Genomic DNA, 24,947 nt, shown 5'->3' on the forward strand with positions numbered 1-24,947 from the left:
GGTCATTGGTAGTTTGCTGTGGTCTAGCTCTAATTTCCTCTTATTCTTAGAAACCATCTCAGCAAACTATTCATATGACATTTTGGTTGAGAAGCACATTATTGCCCTGGGCTTCCACAATTTTACTTCATCTACTTTAGCAAATTAAGAAAAGCACTGTAATTAATGTATATTTTACCTCTCCCCATTCGTATGAGCCAATATTGCCAAAAGCTGTTCCTCCCCAAGAACAGAAAACAATAGTTCGGTCTGGTCTCCACCCTCTCTTAACTTTTGGCATCAAGGCACGAATAAACGCTGTGATTATTGCAGTACTACTGGCCCATTCTTGTCCATTATAACTGTGTGCAGTATGATGATGGCTGCCAACTATGATATACCGGTCTGAAAATAGAAAGGGACAAGAGCCATTTAAAAAAAGTAAACCTTAACAATAAATCTAATGACATTTACATAATCCTATTGCACAACTGAGCAATAATTAAGCAAAATTGTTCTAATAATTAAGACTATTTTAATATTTTTGCCCACTGTCTTAATTCACACATCTGTGTATATAAAAGCAGAGGCAGCTGCTGAACCCAATTATAAAACCAAGGCTTAGCTTCACATTACTCTCCTTTATAATATGAATATTAATTAATGAAGCATACAAACATGCCACAATGAAACCCTTATCTAACATTTTCTGGAATCAGAATGGGATGTGCCCCGTAAACAATGTATGTATGCTCAGTAAATATTAACAAACTATTAATACATTTGAGAAAGCACTTATACAGTAGCTTTAAATATGAAAAATGTAGTAGTCATGTCTGGATTCTGCAATAAATTAATTGCATAGGGAATTAATTATAGCTTCCAACTTATAATTTCAGGCCCTCTCCTTTCTGTGAAGAAAAAATAAAATAAAATTCACCAATATCAAAAGTCATTCAACTGTTGTAAAAGTTGCCATTGTACACATTTTATTTCATACAATCATTCAGAATGTATTAGATACACTATTGGAGAGCCTTCCTTTCACATGGAAGTAGCCTATTCAATGTATATTACTGAATATTTTCAATAATAAAGCTGAAAATGTCCCTTGAGAGTTTCCTCTGATTTTGTTGTCAGTGAGTGTTATTGGTATTAATAACATATCTGAATTGATCTGACCAATTATCCTCATACATCTGTGCAAAATTTTTTCTTCATTGAACATCATTTTACTTGATGGTAAATTGTGCAGACCCAGAATCCACCCTGTTTGTGTTTGAATCCAGTTTTGCAAGTCACTGGTTGTGTGACCTTGGAAAGCTTATTTCAACTTTCAATGCCTTACTTTTTCCAGCTCTAAGGTAGGAAAACAAATAGCACATCCTTAATTTAGTTGTTTTGAGCTTGAGAAGTTACTATTTGTCTGCCACTTTGAACAATGCCTACCACAAAGTAGGTCTTACACGTGTGCAATAAATAAATCGCCCTTTGACTTACAACACCAAAAAGCTACCTTACGAGAATGCCACAGTATGAAGATATTTTAGTTTTCCATACAGAAACTGGCAATGGATTTGATCTGCCAACATTTTATTAAGATTTAATTAATGGCATACGTACTGTGTCTGTAAATGCTGAAAACTCAAGAATTTATTCACTTACCTCCCATAAAAGTCTCAAAGTTTTGCTTGGAATTGTTTGCCTTCTAAATAAACCATATCTAAGAAACAAGGCTAATTGATGATTGTTTCTAATGTTCAAAGCCATTAAATAAAAAGTCAAGTAAATAAAGTCAGGTTTTTTTTTGTAAAATTCAAATAAGCAACATTTGAGAAGGTTTGCATATTTTACACTGAAGAATAATAATTGTAAAATTGATTTTTAATTCTAGGAGCTTATTTTGTAGATTGAATTTTCTTCATTCTAACGCTAGTATAATTTGTACAATTAGGTTTTCCAGTAACAACTTGCAAGTGTATCAATGATGATAAATATTCTAGGGCATCAGTTGAGAGCCTTATAATGGAAATTTGTTAAAATTCAATAGTAACAATTTCAAATTTCTTTATATCTTATATCAAAGACAATATGATAAGAGGTTGTTCAACACTGTAACTAAAGAAATCAGAGAAAATAAGTGGCTTTCATGAATTTTAAAAGAGTTGGCCAGCAAGAAACTGGGAGGCTATAAAACTTGATCTTAAAATTCTGAGCTAGCAACTAGGTCAATTTTACTAAGCCATGGAGAATAATAATTCTCCAAGGAGAACTTAAGTAAATATCTCAAAATCAATAGAAGTAGCAAAAGTATAATAAAAAGATTGTTACATGCTACACTGTGTAACAGGCACATCACATAGTAATATGTGATTCAGCTTTACAATGCGTTTGGAAGTATCACTAATAATGTCTTAATATATGACATTTATTTTTACTCATTTTAGCTTACATAACATCTGAGGATTCCATCAGTAGTTCTTAACTAGGTGTAAAATTATTTAAAAAAAAAAAATCTAACAGGTGACCTTTTGACCTTTTCTTTTTGTTCCCTTTTCTTTTTGTTCCTTTGTTCCTTTTTTTTTTTTTTTTTTTGAGACAGTCTTGCTCTGTTGCCCAGGCTAGAGAGCAGTGGCATAATCTCAGCTAACTGCAACCTCTGCCTCCCAGGATCAAGGGATCCTCGTGCCCCAGACTCCCAAGTAGCTGCAGGGGACCATTTTTACAAGCACATTCAAAACTTAAAGCCATGCAGACATTTGACAAACTTGGCAACGGACCAAGGATACAGAGTGGGACTTAGATTAAAACTGGACAACTAAATTTGGAGACCAAATTTTCATTTTAAAAAAAAAGGAAAGAAAAACACTTAATAGCTAAAATCTTTCTTGGCCAGGCACACTGGCTCACACCTGTAATTCCAGAACTTTGGGAGGCCAAAGTGGGTGGATCACATGAGGACAGGAGTTGAAGACCAGCCTGGCTAACATGGCAAAACCCTGTCTCTACTAAAAATATAAATAAAAAAATTAACCACACATGGTGGCAGGCGCCTGAGTCTCAGCTACTCAAGAGGCTGAGGCACAACAATTGCTTGAACTCGGGAGGCGGAGGTTGCAGTGAGGAAAAAAAATAATTCTTTAAAATGTCTTCTTGATAAAATTTTCAACGGTGTTATGGTGAATATATATATATATATATATATATATATATATGAAGGTTTGGCTTTTGTAGAACATGCCAGTTTAGCAAATCTAAACCCTGTTTGTTTTATCTCCTCCTGAGAGACCCCCCCCCCACCATCTCTCTCTCTCCAAGATTTATTTTTGAAGAGATATGGTAGGAAAGAGAACAAAGACCTACTTCTTAGTTTCAAATTTATCTAATCTAAGCATGGGACAAATTTCTTGCTATATTTAAAGTAGAATATTTAAGTGTGATATTAAATTATGTCAGAGCATTTCCTTGTAAAGTTTCATATAAAGTGTAGATTATAAATATTTAACCTTACTTACCTGGAGACGTCAAGCCCATTACATATCCAACAACGTTAGTTACTGTTTTCAGTTTTGTGACTGTCTGAACTTGCAAGCTGACGACTCTTATTTCTGAAAAAACAAAAATTCAAAGACTTTTATTTCTTTATATTTTATTTTATTTTATTTTTTTATTTTATTTTTTTTTTGAGACGGAGTTTCGCTCGTTACCCAGACCCAGGCTGGAGTGCAGTGGCGCAATCTCGGCTCACCGCAACCTCCGCCTCCTGGGTTCAGGCAATTCTCCTGCCTCAGCCTCCTGAGTAGCTGGGATTACAGGCACGCGCCACCATGCCCAGCTAATTTTTTTGTATTTTTAGTAGAGACGGGGTCTCACCATGTTGACCAGGATGGTCTCGATTTGTTGAACTCGTGATCCACCCGCCTCGGCCTCCCAAAGTGCTGGGATTACAGGCTTGAGCCACCGCGCCCGGCCTATTTTATTGTATTTTTTAAATCTTAACATTTATTTATCCAATATCATCAGCAAAAGAATTTCAGAGAATAGAATGTTCTCAGATAGCCAAAGTTATACTTTTTTTGACAAATATTTATTCAGTACTTGGTGCAGATTCTATTTTAGGTGCTTGTTATGCACTGATGACTAAGATACAATTGCTAGCCTCTTTGAACCTCAGAGCCATAAATAGGCACTTCTAAACCTCACATTCAGTGCTGCAATGGGGGGTTCATTATGAGAGCATTCAGAAGAACTTCAGGAGATATGGGCAACACATATTTTTAAAAAGGGAAAAATAGATTAAAACATTTCCAAAGAATATTGAATACATTTCTATTTTCAGATAAAGATCGCGTGGATGATAACCTTTCCAGTATGACTCACTGTTTTATTAACACTTTAAAAATGGTAAATAAAGCATTACACACATAAAAGGATAAAGATTCTTAAAGCTGTATATTGGAGTTTTTATTTGTATCGGGGTTTGTAGGTCCTTACCTCTATTCTAAATCTATACTAATTGCTCTACCTCTTTGAATTTTTCTGTTTATGTTTGATATTCAAAATCTTGCAAATAAGGCAAAGACACCAATCAGGAGGGGCTCTAGTCACAGAATTGACATGGTCTCTGGAGGTGAAACGTATTAATCCTGTATTTGACAGATCCTGAGAAGTCTGGGTTGGGAGGTGGTTCTCAGCGTCTTTAAAGTTTTACTTAAAGCAGAGGTTTAAGGCCGGGCGCGGTGGCTCAAGCCTGTGATCCCAGCACTTTGGGAGGCCGAGGCGGGTGGATCACGAGGTCAAGAGATCGAGACCATCCTGGTCAACATGGTGAAACCCCGTCTCTACTAAAAATACAAAAAATTAGCTGGGCATGATGGCGCGTGCCTGTAATCCCAGCTACTCAGGAGGCTGAGGCAGGAGAATTGCCTGAACCCAGGAGGCGGAGGTTGCGGTGAGCCGAGATGGCGCCATTGTACTCCAGACTGGGTAACAAGAGCGAAACTCCGCCTCAAAAACAAAACAAAACAAAACAAAAAACAGAGGTTTAAGAGTAGCCAGGTGGTAGTGTCAGGGCATTGCAGCAAATTTGAAAGCAGCTACTGCAAAGTAGCCATATTATACTGGCAGGCCCACAAATGTCACTTCTTACTGGTAGATAAAAATTGTAATAATAAATATGTTACTTCTTTCCCTCATGTACCCTTTCAAACAAATTACATGAAAAATCAGTACCCTAAATCCGTTAAAATAATAACCAAAACAAAAGTAAAGAGGCCTTTAGAGAATGCCTGAGTTTCTTATCTGTCTGTGAGTAAATCTACTTACAGCCTGAGGACTGTGCTTTTAATTTAGGTACTATGCATTTTTGTTTGTTCTCAATTAACAGACGTTGTTTTTTAGAGCATTTTAGTTTTACAAAAATACTGAGCAGAAAGTACACAGTTCCCAAATACTCTCTCTCACCCAAGCTCCTATTATTAATATCTTGCATTGCTGTGGAATGTTTGTTGTGATTGATAGACCAATAATGACACATTATGTATATACATACACACACATGCATTCAAGCGACAGATTTTCTCTGTGGCTACAGCATATTAATTTTTATATATGGTCTTATTATACTACAGATTCTAAATTTTTAAAACTTCTATTTTAATTTCTTCTATAATACCTGTATTAATTCAAATAATTTTCAAATAACTGTGTATAATGTGTGAATTACTGTTTTGATATTGATATATAATTTTTAATTTATGAACAAAAAGCAAGGTCTGTGTTCTACCTTGATATTAGATGAGATTTATTTTGTGACCCTTTAGGCTATTGCAACTGATATATAGAGAACTAAATTTTTCAGTAAGCATTTTATGAAGAATATGCATTGGAATAGGAAAATTCATGGGTGCAGCATTCCACATATGTGTCCAGTAGGTCAAATTTTAAAATATTGTGGCTACAGACTTACCAATTAAATTATATGTTTGCTCTGTTAATTACTGAAACATGTTAAAGTTTCCCAAAATAATATAAAGTTTATCAATTTATTCTAGCAATACTACAAAACTTTTTTCACGTATTTTAGACAAGTTTGATAGTTTTATACAAGTTTGGAATTACTACATGTTTCTGATGAACTATTCCTCATAATTCTACTCTATCCCCAACTTTTTTCCTAAAGTCATCTCCTGCTTCCCTCTGCTTGATATTAACATAATTGTTCCATCTTTCTCTAGGTGGTTATTTCTCAGATACATTTTCCCCAGTATTGTGTTTCCTTTTGCCAGGCATCCCAAAGGCATCTCTGGCATGGGAACAATTTTCATGCTAATTGTTGGGCCCACAGTTTCTATAGTACAATTGTAGGGAACATTCTAAGACAGGACTTTTTATTTTTAAAGGGAGATTTTTAATGTTTTTTCATCATCCAGAGCTCAGGAAGAAGAAAGTTTTCCTCTATTATGGGTGGGTTTATTTCTCTCTAGTCTTCCCACACCCACACTATACCCATCGTTTGATGTAGAGGTCTTCTAGCTCCCTGCCTCCATGGGAACATGACCATGTCTTTTGTCCCACTGTGGATGCTATATTCCCATTCTAATTTTACCAAGACCCATAACTTCTCAAAACTAGGAAACAGTGTTGCAACTCTTTTACTTACTTCTCTGATTGTTAATTCTGTCTTCATTTTTGCTTCTGTATATTTGGTTATATTTTAGTTTATTTTTTGAGAACTGCTTTTAAATTTCCTTCAGAGATCTTAAACATTTGTACAGAAAGATTTCAAATTATCTTATTCTGCCTTCTACATCTTGAAGTCTAGAACTATTTAAAAGAAGCACAGAGGATGGAGAAAATAAACATAATCTTTTGCTCCGGGAAGGATGCTATATTTATATTGGATCCTTCCAACTGACAGAAGGACTTCCTTATGTATCACTAGGAAAAGACCAGGTCAAAATAATGACATATTTATATAGCAAAGAGCTACTTTTCATCTCTTTATTTACATCTTCACAAATGTGCTGATCCTGATGCATATTGTTTTATATTATTCCATATTCACCTCTGAACATAAATATGCATAAAGTCTGTTTTTCTTCATTAGAATCAGTACCATGATCACAATTAAAATTTTCGTAATAAATATCAGAAAAATCATGCTCTAAAAAAACTTTCTGTAAAGACTCATCTGCTGCTGTTGGCATTGCTAATTTAATCAACCCATTGGTAAGGCAATATTACTTTTCATAGCAATAACAATAACAATCCTGTACTTTGAAATTTATCCTACAGGAATAATTCAACTCTCTGCAGTATAATCTATAATAGCAATTACAGAAAACAACATAAACATCCTTAACAGGGAAATGACTTAGAAAATTGTGTAGCTGTTAAAATGTACGAAGAATATGTAGAAACATGGATACACTATAAGTGAAAAGAACAGAATACAGAAGGATATACATAATTATTGAACTTAGGTAAAAATGCGTATGATTATGAACAAACAGTGAAAAAGGGGAGCCTAAATAATGGAACAGAAATTGGGTTTAGCTGGCCTTCCCATATCCACTGGAGTAAAAGGGCTTGAACAAACCTGCACTCTGGGGTACGTTTTCTATCCCAAATCCCCAGGGATGATAGAATTACAACCTAGAGAGACTGTCTCCTTCTAGTGCAGCACCTGAAACATTGGACCCTTTTTCACCATGGAAACTTTTAGAATTTTTCTCTTTATTTTTCTATATATAAAATGTATAGGTGTGTTTTTTCCTTTTTTTTTCTGGAAAGATTATTATTTCTTTTTCAACCATTTTTTCTCTTACATTTTTTCCTTCTTCTAATATTGTTTCTAGAACTCCATTTTAATCCACTGTATCTTTTAGTTGTATTTTGTATTTCTCTACTTATCCTTTTCTATACCTCTCTGGATCTAAAAGGTCAATCAGATCTCCTAGCTCTTGAATTTATTCTCCAGTTATCTCTCTCTATGACTGTATCATCTACCTACCCTATCAATTACTATATTTCTTTCAACTCTCCTATTTTCCATATCTATTATTTCCTCTCACTTCTTAATGTTTTCTGATTTTTGTTTTATATTGCTAACACATTTCATTCTCTTTTTGAGTTTAATGCTTATTTTAAATTCTTGTACCATGTGTTCCAATATGGTAACTTTGGGTGATATATGTATATATTGTGCTAATTTTCTTTTATGGTGGTTATAGACTTTAGGACCTAGTTACTTTGGCTTGTGGTTCAGCATGGTATATCAGGGCCCAGGATGGTGAAGACAGTGCCTAAGTTTGTGTGTGTGTGTGTGTGTGTGTGTGTGTGTGTACATGTGTACCTATGTGTGAGAAGGCCTTTATATGAGGAGGAAAGCAAGTGCCAGGGGAAACAGTGCAATGAGATAAGCCACTAAAGCAAAGAGAGAAGGCCATCTGCAGTTAAAAGCGGAATAACATGTAGTGTTAGAGCCTGGGTACGTGAGGAAGTTAATCACACTGTGGTAGGGGAAGACAGAACATTTGATATACAGTGAATAGCCTGAATGAAGCAGTGCCTGGGGCTGGATCCACCGTGAAGGACGCAATGGCATCAATTGATTAAATGCAAAGTATCTAATTACCTAAGTAAATATATTCTGTAAAATGAGAAGCCAATATCTAACTGCTAGAGAAAAGATTTACAAACATGAAAAGATAAATAAAACTTAATATTGATATGTTCTCATGGTTTTATATATATATTTAAATTTATTTTAATTATATTTATATTTAAATTATAAAATTTAATGTACTTTAATTATATAGTATATATAAAAATGAGAACATATCAATTTATATTAATTTATATATTTTTATATATAAAACCACAAGAACATATCTACATATATGTTGTTGATTATATACATATCTATATATATTCATGAGAACATACATATATACAAAACTGTGTGTGTGCATAACACCCATGCACATAGATTTAAAAGTAAATATAGCTATAAATCTGAGTGTATAGATATATTTTTATATATTTACATAAAAATATAACATCAAAATATATTGTCCTAGTTTTGTTCGCTGAGTGGTATGGAGAAAGCATATGGATGAATATGCTCAATAGCAGTGGATGAATCCAGATCTGGTTTTCTAGACGCCATTTTCTACTCGAAGGACCTAGACTCTTTGGAGAAACGGCTGATAACAGAGCTGGCACAGGAAAAGTACAAGATGATTTGGTACATTGTATGGTGCCAAAAACTAAGGATATACACAAAGAATAATGAGTATATGTCAAAGGACACAGAACGCAGCTGAAGCTGCTACTATTGGCTAATATTTCACAATTTGGGTATCAAAATAAAAATAATACTCGTTTACAATCTATTGAATCTATTATGAATATAAATCCTAATTATGTAATGACTCAATACTGGCATGTATAAATTTAAAAAAGAAACATAAAAACAAATAAATAGTAAAAAAAGAAATATCTTCTTTACAGTGGAATGTTAACTAATGAGTATAGAAAAGATGATAAAATTGCAGCTGGCAGTGGTGCCTCATGCCTATAATCCTAAGCTTTGAGAGGATCCCTTGAGGCCAAGAGTTTGAGATCATCCTGAGCAACATAGCAAGACCTTGTCTGTACAAAATTCAAAATAAATAAATTAGCCAGACATTGTGGTGCGTACCTCTCATCCCAGTTACTCAGAGACTGTGGCAGGATCATTTGAGCCAAAGGGTTCACGGCTGCAGTTAGCTATAATGGTGCCACTGCTCTGCAGTGACAGAATGAAATGCTCTTAAAAAAAAAATTCAAGTCACCATAGAAATGACTGGGTAACAAGCATAAGGGAACACAAATACTAGTGGCTAGAGATAGCAGGGCTTTGGTGCACAATACTACATGATTTCCTATGCTTATTGAGTATAAAAGAAAAAGAATATAGAAAGTAACTTCAATAAGGAGAACTGGTAGCCACCACCTTAATCAAGTGATCAAAGGTAGTATCCCATCCCTAGATATGGGACAAACTGAAGCAGAGTGAGAAGGACGTGTGCCTTTAAGAGCTGAAGAACATACATTGGTAGAGCCCGAGTAGAATAAGGAAGTTAACTACATTGTGATAGGAGCAGGTAAAACATTTGATGTAAGATGAATAGCCCATATTAGACAGTGGCAAAGGTGTGATCCATGGTAGAGGGAGTAATGACATCAATTGATTACATACCAGGGAATTAATTAATTATATGATAATATCATGAACCAGCTCACAAAATGCAATGGGAAAAACATACTCTCACTTCTATAGTACTACTGTTAAAGATTCAGAGCCTGAATATCCCCATGAGAAAATATCAGATAGACCCAGATTGAGTGGGGGAGACAATTCTGTGGATAATTAGTATGGAATCTTCAAAGGTAGCAAAGCCAAAGAAGTCAAGAAAAGACAGAAACTGTTCCAGGTTGAAGGAAACGCAGGACTTGACAACTTGGTGCAACAGATGTTCCTACTTTGGATCTTTTTGTAATTTAGAATGTTACTGGGAAAATTGGAAAATGTTGAATTGAATCTGTGGAATGCATGGTAGTATTGTATGAATGATTAATTCCTGATTGTGATGGTCCTGTCATCTGTGTAGGAGTATGTCATTGTTTGTGAGCTAATTCAGACATTCACTAACTATGTTTGTAAGATACTTAAGAATAAATTTTTTTTTTTTTACTTCTCTGTAAATTTATTTCAGGATTAAAAAAAATTTCATGGTTGAAGACTGTAATTTGAAAGTCCTAGAGAATATTTAGGAGCAGTTAATTACTCAAAAAGTTGCTGTGTGTGTGTGTGTGTGTATGTATTGCAAGTTAAAAATTACATTTCCAGCTCACATTTACCAATTTCTGCCTTTCAGGTAAAGTTTGATGACAGCTTTAATTATGACAAATGAAGTTTAAAAGATTTCACAATATAAAAATGTGTACCACTCAGAGAACATTTGTATTCAAATAGGGTGAGGGGTGTCAGAGCTAAGAGACATGAAATAGCTGCCTCTGTCTATCCCTTAATTTCATCCTGTGCAGAGAAAAATAACTATTGCCAATTACACGGTCCAGAGAGGATTCCGTCTTGCATTTTTGTAGCAATTATTAAGAATCAGATTAATTGGTACCCAATCTTCTTCTTCCGTGATAACTAACAAAGCTTCATTTCCACCTGTATTGTGAAAGTTATACCAAATATCTAGAAAAAAATTCCAAACTCAGAGAAATCTGAAGAAAAACACTTGCTGCTAACTCCAAGTCCAACAATTAAACTTTTGTTAGTTTCCTAGGCATATAGTTCTTCTAGAGTCTCTAAGTTTAATTGAATATTTGTCCCATTATTTCTACTTGAGTTTCTTTCTGGCTGAACTGGCTCTAGAAAATAACTTCTAGGATTAGAGGTCCACATTGTTCTTTTTTTTTTTTTTTTTCAATTTTCCTGATCCTCATGGGGACTAGAATCTGTTTTAGAGGCACAGTTTTCATGATTGAGATGCTGTAATCTGCAGATATCATTCCTAAATGTCATCCATTTGCCTGAAAATCTGAATATAAACTGCTTCTAGATTCCATGCCATCACCAAATGTGCAAGTACTCATGTGAGCTTCCATACTTTTGGAAAAACAATAACATTGAATTAAATTATATTCTTTATATTTAGTGAAAGTATCTAAATAGGAAAACCTTTAAAGAATACGAATCCCAGAAAAAATAACTTTTACTCTCTTTGTATCCCTTAGAAATGTAAAACTTGACAATTAATTTTTTCTCATTGTCGACCAAACAGTTCCACAAATCATAAATCATAAAATTAGTCAGAAGACTAATCATCTGAAGCATTATCTTTGCTGTATATTCTCTATTTGTCCATTCAGATCTATTGGCCACCCTTCATTAACCTCTACCTCGGGAGAAAGACCTCTCTATGAACTACATCTACCTGGTTCTTTTATTCTTTGGCCTCGGGTGTACTTTACCCATTAGAAAGCATCAGCAAGAGATGAGCAAGTTGGATTAAGTGAAAGACTGGAGTATTTATTCTCCAGTCCCTCCCTGGCTGTCCACTCTACAGCAGTGACAACTCTACTTGACTGAAAGCCACAGTCTTCTCCTATAGCTACAGTACTTGGCAGTTTCTTCAACTGCTCTCTATTCTTGCCCTTTCAGGTTTACAGGTAGTAGCAATGACTAGACCTGGTTTAGAGGCAGTAGCAACAGTGTCCCTTTTCTGTTTTGCTTTCCCTGTCCACACCACGTGTATAAGCACTTGATTAAATTCTCTTAAATTGCACATCCTGAGTGCATCCTTTCTTTCCTGATGAAAACCTGATTTACATGTCAATCACTCTACATAATTTTCTGAGTCCATATTTGTTGCCAGAAAATAAATGGATGGACAGGAAGAGATTTTCTTTACTAGGAATATGGTACGCTAGGATATCAGATTAATCCGCCCACTGATAATAACTTATAATGCCAAATAAAATACAAAACAAATCTTATCAACAGCATTAAAGAATTAGCAAGAAGTTAAGAAATTATTATATCAAAATTTAAGTTGTGATAGGAACTCAGGTAAATAAAACCATGAGGCTCTCTTCAATCTGAGGGAATTTGGTAAGCCCAGAAAAGCCTTTAATATTGATGGTCTCATGGGATGCAAAGGTCAGAAGACAACACAGGTAGGGGAACATCACACACTGGGGCCTGACAACGTCCTGGGCTTGCGCAATTACAACACAGGTAGGGGAACATCACACACTGGGGCCTGACAACGTCCTGGGCTTGCGCAATTACAACACTGGTAGGGGAACATCACACACTGGGGCCTGACAACGTCCTGGGCTTGCCCAAATTGGGATAAAGAAAGTGGTTCCTCCTCTATAAAATAGGAATCCTAAAGTTCTGAACTTCCCCACTCCCTCACAAGAGACTGCAAAGAAAGTTACCTGACACTAAGCAGAGCAGGTCCAAGGGATCTCTAAGAAGTTGTAATTTCTTAAATTATAAAAGAATACAAAATGTATTTATAACTTCTAAATAGGAGAGGGAAAAATTTAATGGAAAAAATCTCAAGCTAAAGAAAAAATAAAACTAAAGGAAAACAATATGTGATTCAAAGAAGAAACCCTAATTAGGATGAAAACTATAAGCCTAAATACATATTAATCACATTAAATGAAATGTACCAAATGTTATTAAAAGATGATCAGATTGCATTTAAATTGGAAATTATTTGCTGTTAATGAGACATATATAAAAGGGAAAGAGACAAGAAGGTTGAAAGCAAAAAAACAAAAAAAAAGCAAGATACTAATAAAAATTGTGTTGTAAACTTAATATCAGGCCTACTCAAACTTAAAACAACCATTACTACACATAGGGAATATCACTTTATGTAATAATTGGTTCAGCTATCCTGGAAGAGATGATATATTTGAGTTTATAAATGCCTAAAAAAAATCTCAAAATATAAAAAATGAATACTCACTGTAAGGTAAAATGGACAAATTTATATTCACAGTAGCAGATTTTAACATGATTAATATATAGAATATTTGAACAACCTGATCAAATAACTTAGTCTAAGTGAACATGTATACAATGGACAATTACACAGCATACATTCTTTTCAAATACTCACACAACACTGATAATATCGTGAACCATAAAGAAAACCTCAAATAATTGAATTATAAAGTAAAGAGGAAATAACATGTGACATTCTTCTGCTTCAGAATATCATATCATATCATAATACCACACAGCATGAAGGTGCCAAATGCATGAGAGTCATAAAGAAAGACTACGTCTCACTTGAATGAAACCCTAAAGGGCATCTGGTGGAGAATATGGCACTTACACTGAGCCTTAAGAATTTAGAGGGTAATGGGCCTTTACAACTTAGAGACACAGGCAAGACATATTTGGATAATACTGAATAGAATAATAGAGAGAAATATTAGATGCACGAAAGGAATAGAAGAATATAAAAACAGAAAGGCAGTGATAAATCTATGGCAGTTTTTGTTTAGTAAATGACAATATTGGCCCATAACATAAAAATATAAAGATAGGGTGTGCTCTAATGGATGTTATCACACATATAAACTCCAAAGTTTAGTTGGAATTTCTTTAATTTGTAAAAGGTGTCAGGCATTTGAAAACTTATATGTTAAGAATATTAGAACCTGTAAAAACATTGTTGAGAAATATAGAAAAACTAGAAAATGTTTTTTAAAGTAATTGCTTTGAAGCATACATCTCAGGTTGTCTTTAGGTCTTTTAGCAAACAAACAAAAACTCTAGGCTGCTTCCCAGCTGAATCACTTCTAAAATCAAAACCGTTGAGACAGAACCCTGGAAACTTGAGAAGTTCTGGGTGAATGTCAGATCCGTGTCACCTTTGGTAAGCCCAACCTGCACTCCCCAGGAAACAGAGAATTGACTCTACTTTCTGTGGACTTTGGACAATAGGTTTCCCACCTACGCTCACTCCGTTTAAGATCCCTGATGAACAGTCCTTCAAAGTGAATTCTGAAGCTCTTTTTCCTTTTGTCCAAGGACTTCAGACTTGCAGCTCATGCATGTTGATCTTCAGTTCTACAGACTACTCTGTTATCAGCCTCTACCTCACTCCTAGGTTCACTATGCAACTACCTGCTTGATGATAGTTGGTCTTGCATTTGTCTCCACACATATCAGTCCCTCCTAAAGAGTTCTAGCTCTCTGAGTTATTCAGATACAGAGTAGTCATCATAGCTATACGCATGTTATACAGAAGTTGTCTGCACAAATTAAAATTTTCCCCATTTCCTCTGAAGATGTTCTGCTATGTTGATTGGAAAAACCTAATCAACATTAATAAAGCCCACTCTGCTCAGAAACAAGTTTTTAGTTTTCCTTTCTTTTTTTTCTTTTAAGGCCTACTAAAAAAAACACTTTGTTCTGTTGTGGCCAAAAAGGTTTCTCATTTGTTATGCTGGAACTTAAAGGAAGCCATGTAATATTAGATCGTACTACTCCACTGTCTACCAAGATAAACGATAAATTGCTAGGTAGGTGGACAGAGGGAGAGAAAGAGAGACACAGCGAGAGAGAGAGAGAGAGAGAGAGAGAGAGAGAGAGAGAGAGAGAAAGAGAGAGGGGGAAGAGAGAGAGGGAGGGAGAGAGAGAGAGAGGGGGAGAGAGAGGGAGGGAGAGAGAGAGAGGGGGAGAGAGAGAGAGAGAGAGAGGGACGGAGAGAGAGAGAGAGAGAGAGAGGGAGAGGGAGAGAGAGAGAAGAGAGAGAGAGAGAGAGAGAATTTTAAGACATCTTTAACCAGAGTAGCATAATGTACTGGATCTTCTAACATGTAGCAATTCTGAGTAACACCACATATTTACAACCATCTGATCTTTGTCAAACCTGATTGAAAAAAACAATGGGGAATGGATTCCCTGTTTAATAAATGGTGCTGGGAAAACTGGCTAGCCATGTGCCGAAAGCTGAAACTGGATCCCTTCCTTACACCTTATATAAAAATTAACTCCAGATGGATTAAAGATTTAAACATAAGACCTAACACCATAAAAACCGTAGAAGAAAACCTAGGCAATACCATTCAGGACATAGGCATAGGCAAGGACTTCATGACTAAAACACCAAAAGCAATGGCAACAAAAGCCAAAATAGAAAAATGGGATCTAATTAAACTAAAGAGCTTCTGCACAGCAAAAGAAACAATTATTAGAGTGAACTGACAACCAACAAAATTGGAAAACATTTTCACAATCTACCCATCTAACAAAGGACTAGTAAGAATCTACAAAGAATAAACAAATTTATAAGAAAAAAAAACCATCAAAAAGTGGGCAAAAAATATGAACAGACATTTTTCAAAAGAAGACATTTATGTGGCCAAGAAGCATATAAAAAAATACTCATCATCACTGGTCATTAGAGAAATGCAAATCAAAACCACATTGAGATACCCTCTTATGACAGAATGGCGATCATTAAAAAATCTGGAGACAACAGATGCTGGAGAGGATGTGGAGAAAAAGGAACACTTTTTCTCCACATCCTCTCCAGCATCTGTTGTCTCCAGATTTTTTAATCTGGAGTAAAAATTAGTTCAACCATTATGGAAGACAGTGTGGCAATTCCTCAAGGAGCTAGAAACAGAAATACATTTGACCCAGCAATCCCACTACTGGGTATATACTGAAAGGATTATAAATTGTTCCATTATACAGACACAGGCACACATATGTTCACTACAGCATTGTTTACAATAGCAAACACCTGGAACCAACCCAAATTCCCATCAATGATAGACTGAATAAAGAAAATATGGCACATATACACCATGGAATACTATGCAGCCATAAAAAAGGATGAGTTCATCCCTTGCAGGGACATTGATGAAGCTGGAAACCATCATTCTCAGCAAACTGACACAAGAACAGAAAACCAAATACCACATGTTCTCACTCATAAATGGGTGTTGAACAATGAGAGCACATGGACACAGGGAAGGGGTGTAACATCACACACCGGGGCCTGTAATGGGGTGGGGATCTAGGGGAGGGATAAGAGAGGATGGGGGGATTGGGGAGGGCTAATATTAGGATAAATAATTAATGTAGATGACAGGGGAATGGATGCAGCAAACCATCATGTATATACCTATGTAACAATCCTGCAGGATCTGCACATGTACCCCAGTACTTAAAGTATAGTATATAAAAAAAGAATACATAATGTTGCATTCAATTGTACTAACATTTCCTGTTAAAAGATGATTCCTGAAAAGTCAATAAATATTTGTGTTAATACAACTTGCAGATAATATGTTCAATGCATGTTTTTAAATTTGTACTTAAGAAATGCATTGGTTCAAGTAACTACTAACACTTTGGGAATATAGATTTTCAAAATGCATCAGAAATATGTAAAAATTATACATGAAATTATCAGTTAGACATTATGTCATTTTAATAATCAAGTAATTTTCATCAAAAAATATACAGAATTTTAAATAAGGAAATAATAGACAAAAATATACAGTATATCCACTTGAAGACACATCCTGCAAATTTATTTATGTAAAATTTTGTCATCACTGATGATATGTTTTCAGCAACATGGAAACTGTTATGTTTTCAAAAATAAGTGAATCATCAAACATATTAAGATGTTTATTTTTAACTTGATTTATTTATATTTCACCCTAAATTATAATGGATCTTAACGTTTCTTCTTCCCATTTAATCACTGTAGTCATAAATTTTAAAAGCTGAGGTTGCTATGTGAAAATTAAGTTTTCCATGTTTTGACTGAACCTCAAAGACAAAGACTGACAATATGTTGAATGAATGAGTCAGGCCTATATATAAAAAGACCATTTGAAATGAAATGGAGTCAGTATCCAATTATCTAATCAATGCAAATTATTTAGGCAATAACTTTTCTCTTGATTCTTTTTCCATTCCTCATACTTTCGGTTTTAGTTCTCTCAGTGATGTCCATATAAATGCTCTGCTGTGCACTTCTGTTTGCTGAGACTGTTTCATGTATGAAGGCATTTATTTCATTTGTTTAGTTTAAGTGTTACGGTCTGTATCAGTTAGATAGCTTTTGGTTGCAAGTAAGTAAAAACCAAACATAAATAGCTGAAACAAAGGAGGAAGGTATGGATTCATATATATGAAAAGTTCAATAAATTTGGCTTAAGACAAGGCTGTATTTAGGGGTCAAATAATGTAGATAAGTTTTTTTTTCTCTCTATCTTTCCCCACACCTTCTCTCTATCTCTATTTCTAGCTTTCTCCTTTACTCACCTGACTCCTCCTATGCTGACTTTATTCAGGTAGGATGTATTCCCCCGCTCTCAAGATGGCTAGAGAAAGATCCCATGGTTTTTTGTTCACCTCTAATGATGATGAAGTAAGTCATTGCTTAAAATTTATAAACTGAGTCTTGGTCGTGTTTAGCCAGACTTGTATCATTCTTGAACTACACTTGCTTCTCAGCATCCGTTTGTCACTTTCCTTTTTTGAACTGTTGCCAATATTTCCCATCAGTATTTTATGAGTAGCTTTGACAATATCCTAGAAACAGATTCTGGTTGACTCAAGCCTATTGACAGACTCCATTAACTATTTTATGATGATTCGTTCAAGGATATAACCCAGTCTGGAAAAACAGGACCAAGACTCAGTTTATGAAATTTGAACAATTACTCACTTTAGCACTAGAGTTATTAAATGTAGTCCTTGATTTTGTATTAGAAAAATTCTATTACATTTTTTCTGGATTTTAGAGATTTTTGATTTAGTGTAGATAAAGGGTTAAATAGGTAGGATAAATAATTAGTGGATTCACACACATATTCTTAATGTGCCCATTCCAGGCTTGTTGAGTAAAGATTTTCCAACACTAAAGATCAGGATTATACTTAGAAAATTCAACAATACGTTATAATTACAATATGCTTTAAATTATTTATTTAATCCTTAAACAATAAGCATTGCTATTATTGCTTAAAATTAGAGTACCTCCTTCAGTCTCCTTTTCATGTCCCATCCTGATATACATCACTGTGAATAACTAATGGGTTTTATAATATCTATAAGGAAACTTAATTATCTCAGATAAATTATGAGCATTATTGTCCAAAACATTAGTGTAAAGAGTTATAATCCTACATTAGTTGTTGGTTTAATTAAATTTAGTTTAATGTAGGATTATACATCAATATGGAATTATATATTTAGATTTTCCAAATATTAATTGAGCAGATTCAGTATTTAGAAAATCGAAATGTATATTCTGACTCTTAAAAAATAAGGAACTCATTATAACATTAAATGTCTTCTCAATGATTTAAATATATTTTTGAATTTTCTAAAAATAAAACAATTTTCTAAAAACATAACAATATCCATGAGAAAAATTTCGTATGTCATAATCCCTTAGAAAGCAGGCCTATCTTTCTTGCTTTCACATGTCATAATCCCTTAGAAAGTAGGTCTATCTTTCTTGTTTTAACACTGGTGTATATTTCAACTTTTCTTATAGGCTTCATGCCTGTTGTTAATTTACTATGGTAATACAGCTGGAGAGTGTCATCTTGCTTTGCTAAGACATGATTCTTCACATTAAGAAGAAGATTAATGTAGTTAGGTCAGGCGCAGTGGCTCATTCATGTAATCCCAGCACTTTGGGAGGCTGAAGCAGGAGGATTGCTTGAGCCCCGGAGTTTGAGACTAGCTCTGGCAACGTAGTGAGATCCTGTCTCTAAAATAACATTTAAAAGTTAGCTGCATGTAGTGTGATGTGCCTGTAGTCCTAGCTACTCAGGAGGCTGAAGCAAGAGGATCACTTGAGCCCAGGAGGTCGAGGCTGCAGTAACCATGTACTACAGCCTGAGCAATAGAGTAAGACCTGTCTCAAAAGTTTATTTTAAAAAAGTAGTTATTTGATAACAAAGATACTTCTTAATATTTATGTAACATTTTACTGTTTACAAGAAAATTAATCCAGGTAGAGTGGCTCATACTAGAACCTTAGGAGGCTGAGGCAGGAGGATCACTTGATCCAGGGAGCTCAAGACCAGCAGGGCAACTTAGTTAGATCCTGTGACTACCAAAATATATACTTTTTAAATTAGTCTAATGTGGTGGCACACACCTGTAGTCCTAACTACTTGGGAGGTTGAGGTGGGAGGATCATTTCAGCCTAGGAGTTTGAGGCTGCAGTGAGCTAGTTGTACTCTAGCCCTGATTAAGCCACTTCTACTCGAGTAGGATTACAGAACAAGACCCTGTCTTTAAAAAAAATGAACATAACATTTAACACAAAAAATAAACAAAAGAATTGATACATGTATCATAACTGAGTTCTCACAACCACTTCAGATGATAAAGGCGCAGCTGTCTTTTGTGGGTGCAGGCATACAGCTTTCCAGTGGGAGGCGACACAGGCGAGGGCATGCAGTCAGCATGGGGACTGTCCGTTCCTTGAGGACAGGACCGTGTCTGGAGTGTATTAGGGAGCTCTGAATATGTATTGAATTAATTAATTATGTAGATCTGGGCTTAACTATGGTCTTTTACAAGTCCAGTACTTCTTACAACTAAATTATTAATTTGGTGGTGTTTACGTATTTTAACAAATGGAGCCCATCATCAACTTGTTGGGCTCAGAACAAATGGCAGAAGAAAAGCAAAACAAAACAAAAAGCTCCTGGAGAGCTTCTTCATTCCTGCTTTGAGAACATTGACTTATTACTGTTTTCTATTTTTCCCACCTTGTTTAATTGGTAATCAGTTTAGGAGGCTCTCAGTCTACAGGATTTTGAAAAGCATATGTCCCTAACAGAGAAATCATTAATGTATTAAGATTTTTTTTTTTTTACAGATTCATTCAACATGTTTTCTTTTTTGTATGCTTTTCTTGAAAAGAGCAAAACAGTTTAGATAAAACATGACTATTGAGCCTGGAGGACACAGAAAACAGAGCCCACGAGTTGTAGTTCCCAGCAAATACATACAAATTTAACAAATTGCAAAGAGAGCCTTTTCTTTAGAACTCTACTACTGAGGCTGGAGGCAGGAATAAGAGGCAGGCCATGGCTTTCATCCCACCACAGGTAGCCTAACTACTTCAGTTTTCTCCTACACGGTCCAACAAGGCCTGACAAACTGCACTGCTGGTGTACAAGGAGCATCTCTCGGGCGATGATGCGTATAGACAGAGGGATTTTTTTAGTCAATTGCAGGAATTAGGCTTTAATGCTTTATACTAAAAGACTTCATACCCCAGATAGCTGCCTGCTATCCACTGAATCTTGGCAGGCAATCAGACTGCTGAAGCTGAAACTGGGAAGCTATGTTAAGCAGATTTTCATGAATGTACAAAATGCTTTATTTATAAAGCTACGTTTCTTTGTAGCAGTTCCAAACGGTTTCTTTTTCTAATCTCTCATTTTGGTCAACACTCAGTCTTTATAAAAATTACTTCCCAAACATGCTGCTAAAGAGCCACAGAAGAAAATAATGCTTACTTCGTCAAAAGTTGGTGTTTTTGAAAAGAATAATCCTACATATGCCAGTTTAGGAGATTAAAAATGATCATGGTCTTTACAAAAACTATACAATACAGAGAAAGACATTAAGTACTTTACCATTATTTGGAAGCTGTAGAGGGCTACAGACATCATTTTTGGTTCTAGCTTTTGGTGAAGAGATCAGTTTTGCAACCAGGGAGGCAGAGATGGGCTGCACTAACAGGGAGGTGAGGTTTGATTGGCTTTGTCTAAAACTTCCATCTGTATTCAAAAGAAAAAGGAAGAGACCCTTAGTAAACAGAAATTTAAAACACTGTAAAAAAAGTTCTCTGTAATAAGTATTTAAATTATGACTGATAAATTTATATTTATGCATTTGTTTATTCACTCCTTAATTATACCCTGCTTACTTATTAAAATGATTTGAGACACTTAATAAAAATTAAGTCCAAATACAATGACAGATCCCAGCTAAAGATGGCAGATTGCGCATATGCCCTTATCTCCATTGTCCCATAAAAATCCACTGAAATGACAACAAAAGAATGAAAAAGCTTAAATGCACAGGGGCCAGGAGAACAGACAGTAATAAGATCCTAGCTGGAAAGCAGGTGTCAGTGATGTAAGACCTGAGGGGGAACCTAAAACCTAAGTTCTTAGTAGGGAAGCTGAGAATGCCATTTGTAACACTGAACCAAGAAAGGCTTAGAAATTGTCAACACCGGCTACCTAATAGAGTAGGGCTATAAGAGAGAATGGAAGCAGGAGGGTTTGATGAAATTCTGACTGTGAAATGGCTTGTACTCTGGAATCCTCACACACCCAGTCAATGTGGATGACTGTTCCTTCCTTACTTCAACAGAAAACTGAGAGTGAAACGCTGAACAGGGAGATACCAAATACAGTGAAGAACATCACCCTTAAAAGAGGATGATGTTGGCCGGCAAGGTGGCTCATGCCTGTAATCCCAGCACTTTGGGAGGCCGAGATGGGTGGATCACTTGAGGTCAGGAGTTCGAGACCAGCCTGGCCAACAAAGTGAAACCTGTCTCTACTAAAAATACAAAAAATTAGCCGGGTTTAGTGGTGCACACCTGCAATCTCAGCTACTTGGGAGGCTGAGGCAGGAGAATAGCTAGAACCCGGGGGCAGACGTTGCAGTGAGCCAAGACCGTGCCACTGCACTCCAGTCTGGGTAACAGAGCAAGACAATAAATCCCAATCATATAGAGAACTTTGAATCAACTTCATTTTGTTATTCTTAAGTAAGAGATCCCAGCCAATGGCAATCCTAGACTGGCCCATGGACAGCAGACCTAGTGAGGATGACAGCAGGTGGTCAACAGGTCTGGGGAGGGAGGTCTCTAGGAAGACCAAATCAATGAGAATACCAGGTATGTTGTAACATGTTGAGAGAATGTTTACAGTAAGATCAGAGTGTTAGGTTTGAAGAGTGTCCAGCTATAGAGAAAAATAAGAAAGCTATAAGGGGAGACAACTATTAGCTTAAAGGGACCAAAAGTTGTGCAAGAAAAAAATTTAATCATTCAGCAATAATATTTACATAGTCATAATAATATAAATAATGACTGTTGACTTAACACAAAATGATCCCTTTTGGGAAAAAAAGAGAAAAGGGGAAAAGTCAGGCAGTGATGTACATGAAGAATTGTGAAAGTGAAGGCTTTATCTCTCAGAGTGGTAAGTCAACACAATGGAGGATATTGAAAAACAAACATACACATAACTGAGAGAAAGGAAGGTAAATATAAAAGGTAAGTAGCTACTAAAGATGTTAAAAACAGCTACATATTTGTCCTGGGGAGTTAAAGAGAGGAGAGAAGACGCACAGGGGAGAGACGGAAAGGTGACATTTTTATGAATTAAGCCTGTAGAAATATTTGACTATTTAAATGAACTAAATGCACCAATAGCTTCAAAAAATAAAAATTAAATAAAAATAAGAGAAAACAGTTATAACAGAAGTACAAAGATTACATGAATAGAATAGAGATAAGGGAGAGAAGAAACTATGCTTAAGGAAATAACTAATACTTACTCAGTTTCTATATTTTTGCTGACACAGAAAAGGAAATACATAACCAAATGACTCTATCAGGAAGCAAGTGATGTTTCCAAATGTAGTGCTGTATTTTTGAGAACTTTTATCAGGGAAGATAATTGCTAACAGTTTTTCTCAGAATTTAATTTGATGGGACTTCAGAGGGTGCAGAGCTCAATGATGCTGGTATCCAGGCTACAGGAGGAGGTAGATTATAAACAATAAAATGTGTTACAGAAGTGTTTCCTTAATTTATCGTCCAGAAGATCAAAAGGCTAAAATATTATATTTAGCCTAGGCCTGTGGCAGCCATGGAAGTCATGACTTTGAAGACAAAATAATAAAGATTTCAGCTTAGAATATATTTTGTTGTATAAGAGCAGTGTTGTTCTCATAATTTCATTGTCCCTTATATAGCTATATACGATAGTGCATTCTGACCACAGTGTAGGTCATTATTTCCCAACAGTTTTCATATTCATGGAACCACAAGTGGCTATATAATTTGCAGGACCCACAGTGAAATGACAATGTGGGACCTCTTGTTCAGAAAGTATAAAGAAGTTCAGTATGACAACAGCAGAGCATTAAATCAAGTGTGGGGCCCTTCAGAGAAGGGACTCTGTGAGACTGCGCAGGTGGCATGCCCAGGAACCAGGTCCTGCCCCATTTATGTAGAAGGTGCTAGTAGTTGTACAGCCTGTTGAGGTAAACTGAAGGGGATTTTCAGACCACAGGAGGCTGCTCTCAGCCAAAAATGATGAGCTTCAAGACCACCACTCCAGGCTGTACTTGAAGATAAACTGATTCATGTTTCAAAGTATAGGCAATGTCTGGTCCAACTAGCTAGAAAACTCTGGCATAGGCATCTGATTTTCCCAGTATGTACTTTCTCTCTCAGCCATTACCTTTGGAGCTTTTAATGTGCATGAGATAATGAAATAATACTGATGTGCAATGTGCAGTCTACTATTTTGAAGTTTTCATGAATGTGGAAACTTCTTAAGATGCTGTATAATTTCACCTCTCTCCAATTCAAATACCAAACTCTTCAGCTTGCCATTCAAGGCCCTTCACAATCTCAAACCTTATATTTCAACATTATTTCCTACTGGTTTTCTTCATACATTTTAAGCAAAGACTTAAGCTATATGCATACATACTCCATGAGCTACATCCCCATGTGCTTGCTTAAGCCATTGCTTCTACTTCATTTGATCTTCTCATACATCACACACGTCCAAAGCACTCGGTTCCTTCAAAGCCAAACTTACAAGTCATCTTCTATGTGAAGCTTTCTCTGGCACCCTCAGCTCTGTGTGATATATCTGCACCTATTTTGCAATGCTTGCTACTTTCAGTTAACATTATCACTATGTAAAATCACTTTGTTTATTCCTTCTGAACTATAACTTTTTGAAAGCAAGGACCAAGTCATCTACATCTACACAATGCCTAGCACATTGTCAGGTACATAACAGGCTTTCAATAATTAATGGTAGAAAAAAGAATCAACAATTGTTTGACAAATAATCTTAATGCCTATATCTTAATGATTTTCTGAGTCCTTACAAAGTAGAGCAGGGGTACAGTTGAATAATAAATTATAATTCTATGCTTGCTATATAATTATGATTTCTCCCTAGCTAACTAATACTCTTTCCCAGCAGATATATTAAAAAACTTTCAAATCCCATCTACCCCATCAATTCACTGATTATTCTTGCCCTAAAATTAACTTTTGTAGATAAAAAGTCTTGAAATAAATAAAATCATATTTAAGATATATTTGTTA

General features: G+C 35.4%; 1 protein-coding gene across 14 annotated transcripts in view; it reads right to left on the bottom strand.

Moving 5' to 3' along the window:
* The window catches only part of NAALADL2 (N-acetylated alpha-linked acidic dipeptidase like 2), a 1,449,120-nt gene that overhangs the window by 347,561 nt on the left and 1,076,612 nt on the right, over positions 1-24,947 (bottom strand). For 13 of the 14 annotated variants that reach the window (XM_054246909.2, XM_054246903.2, XM_054246907.2 and 10 more), the window contains 3 exons: positions 21,208-21,351; positions 3,495-3,587; positions 179-384 (listed from right to left, as the gene is read on the bottom strand). In XM_054246909.2, coding sequence (XP_054102884.1) covers positions 179-384; positions 3,495-3,587; positions 21,208-21,351 — 443 coding nt within the window. The remainder of the gene's footprint in view (positions 1-178; positions 385-3,494; positions 3,588-21,207; positions 21,352-24,947) is intronic. The other variant, XM_078353827.1, reaches the window with a different exon arrangement.

This window comes from Callithrix jacchus, chromosome 17 (assembly GCF_049354715.1).
Source record: "Callithrix jacchus isolate 240 chromosome 17, calJac240_pri, whole genome shotgun sequence".
NCBI lineage: Eukaryota > Metazoa > Chordata > Mammalia > Primates > Cebidae > Callithrix > Callithrix jacchus.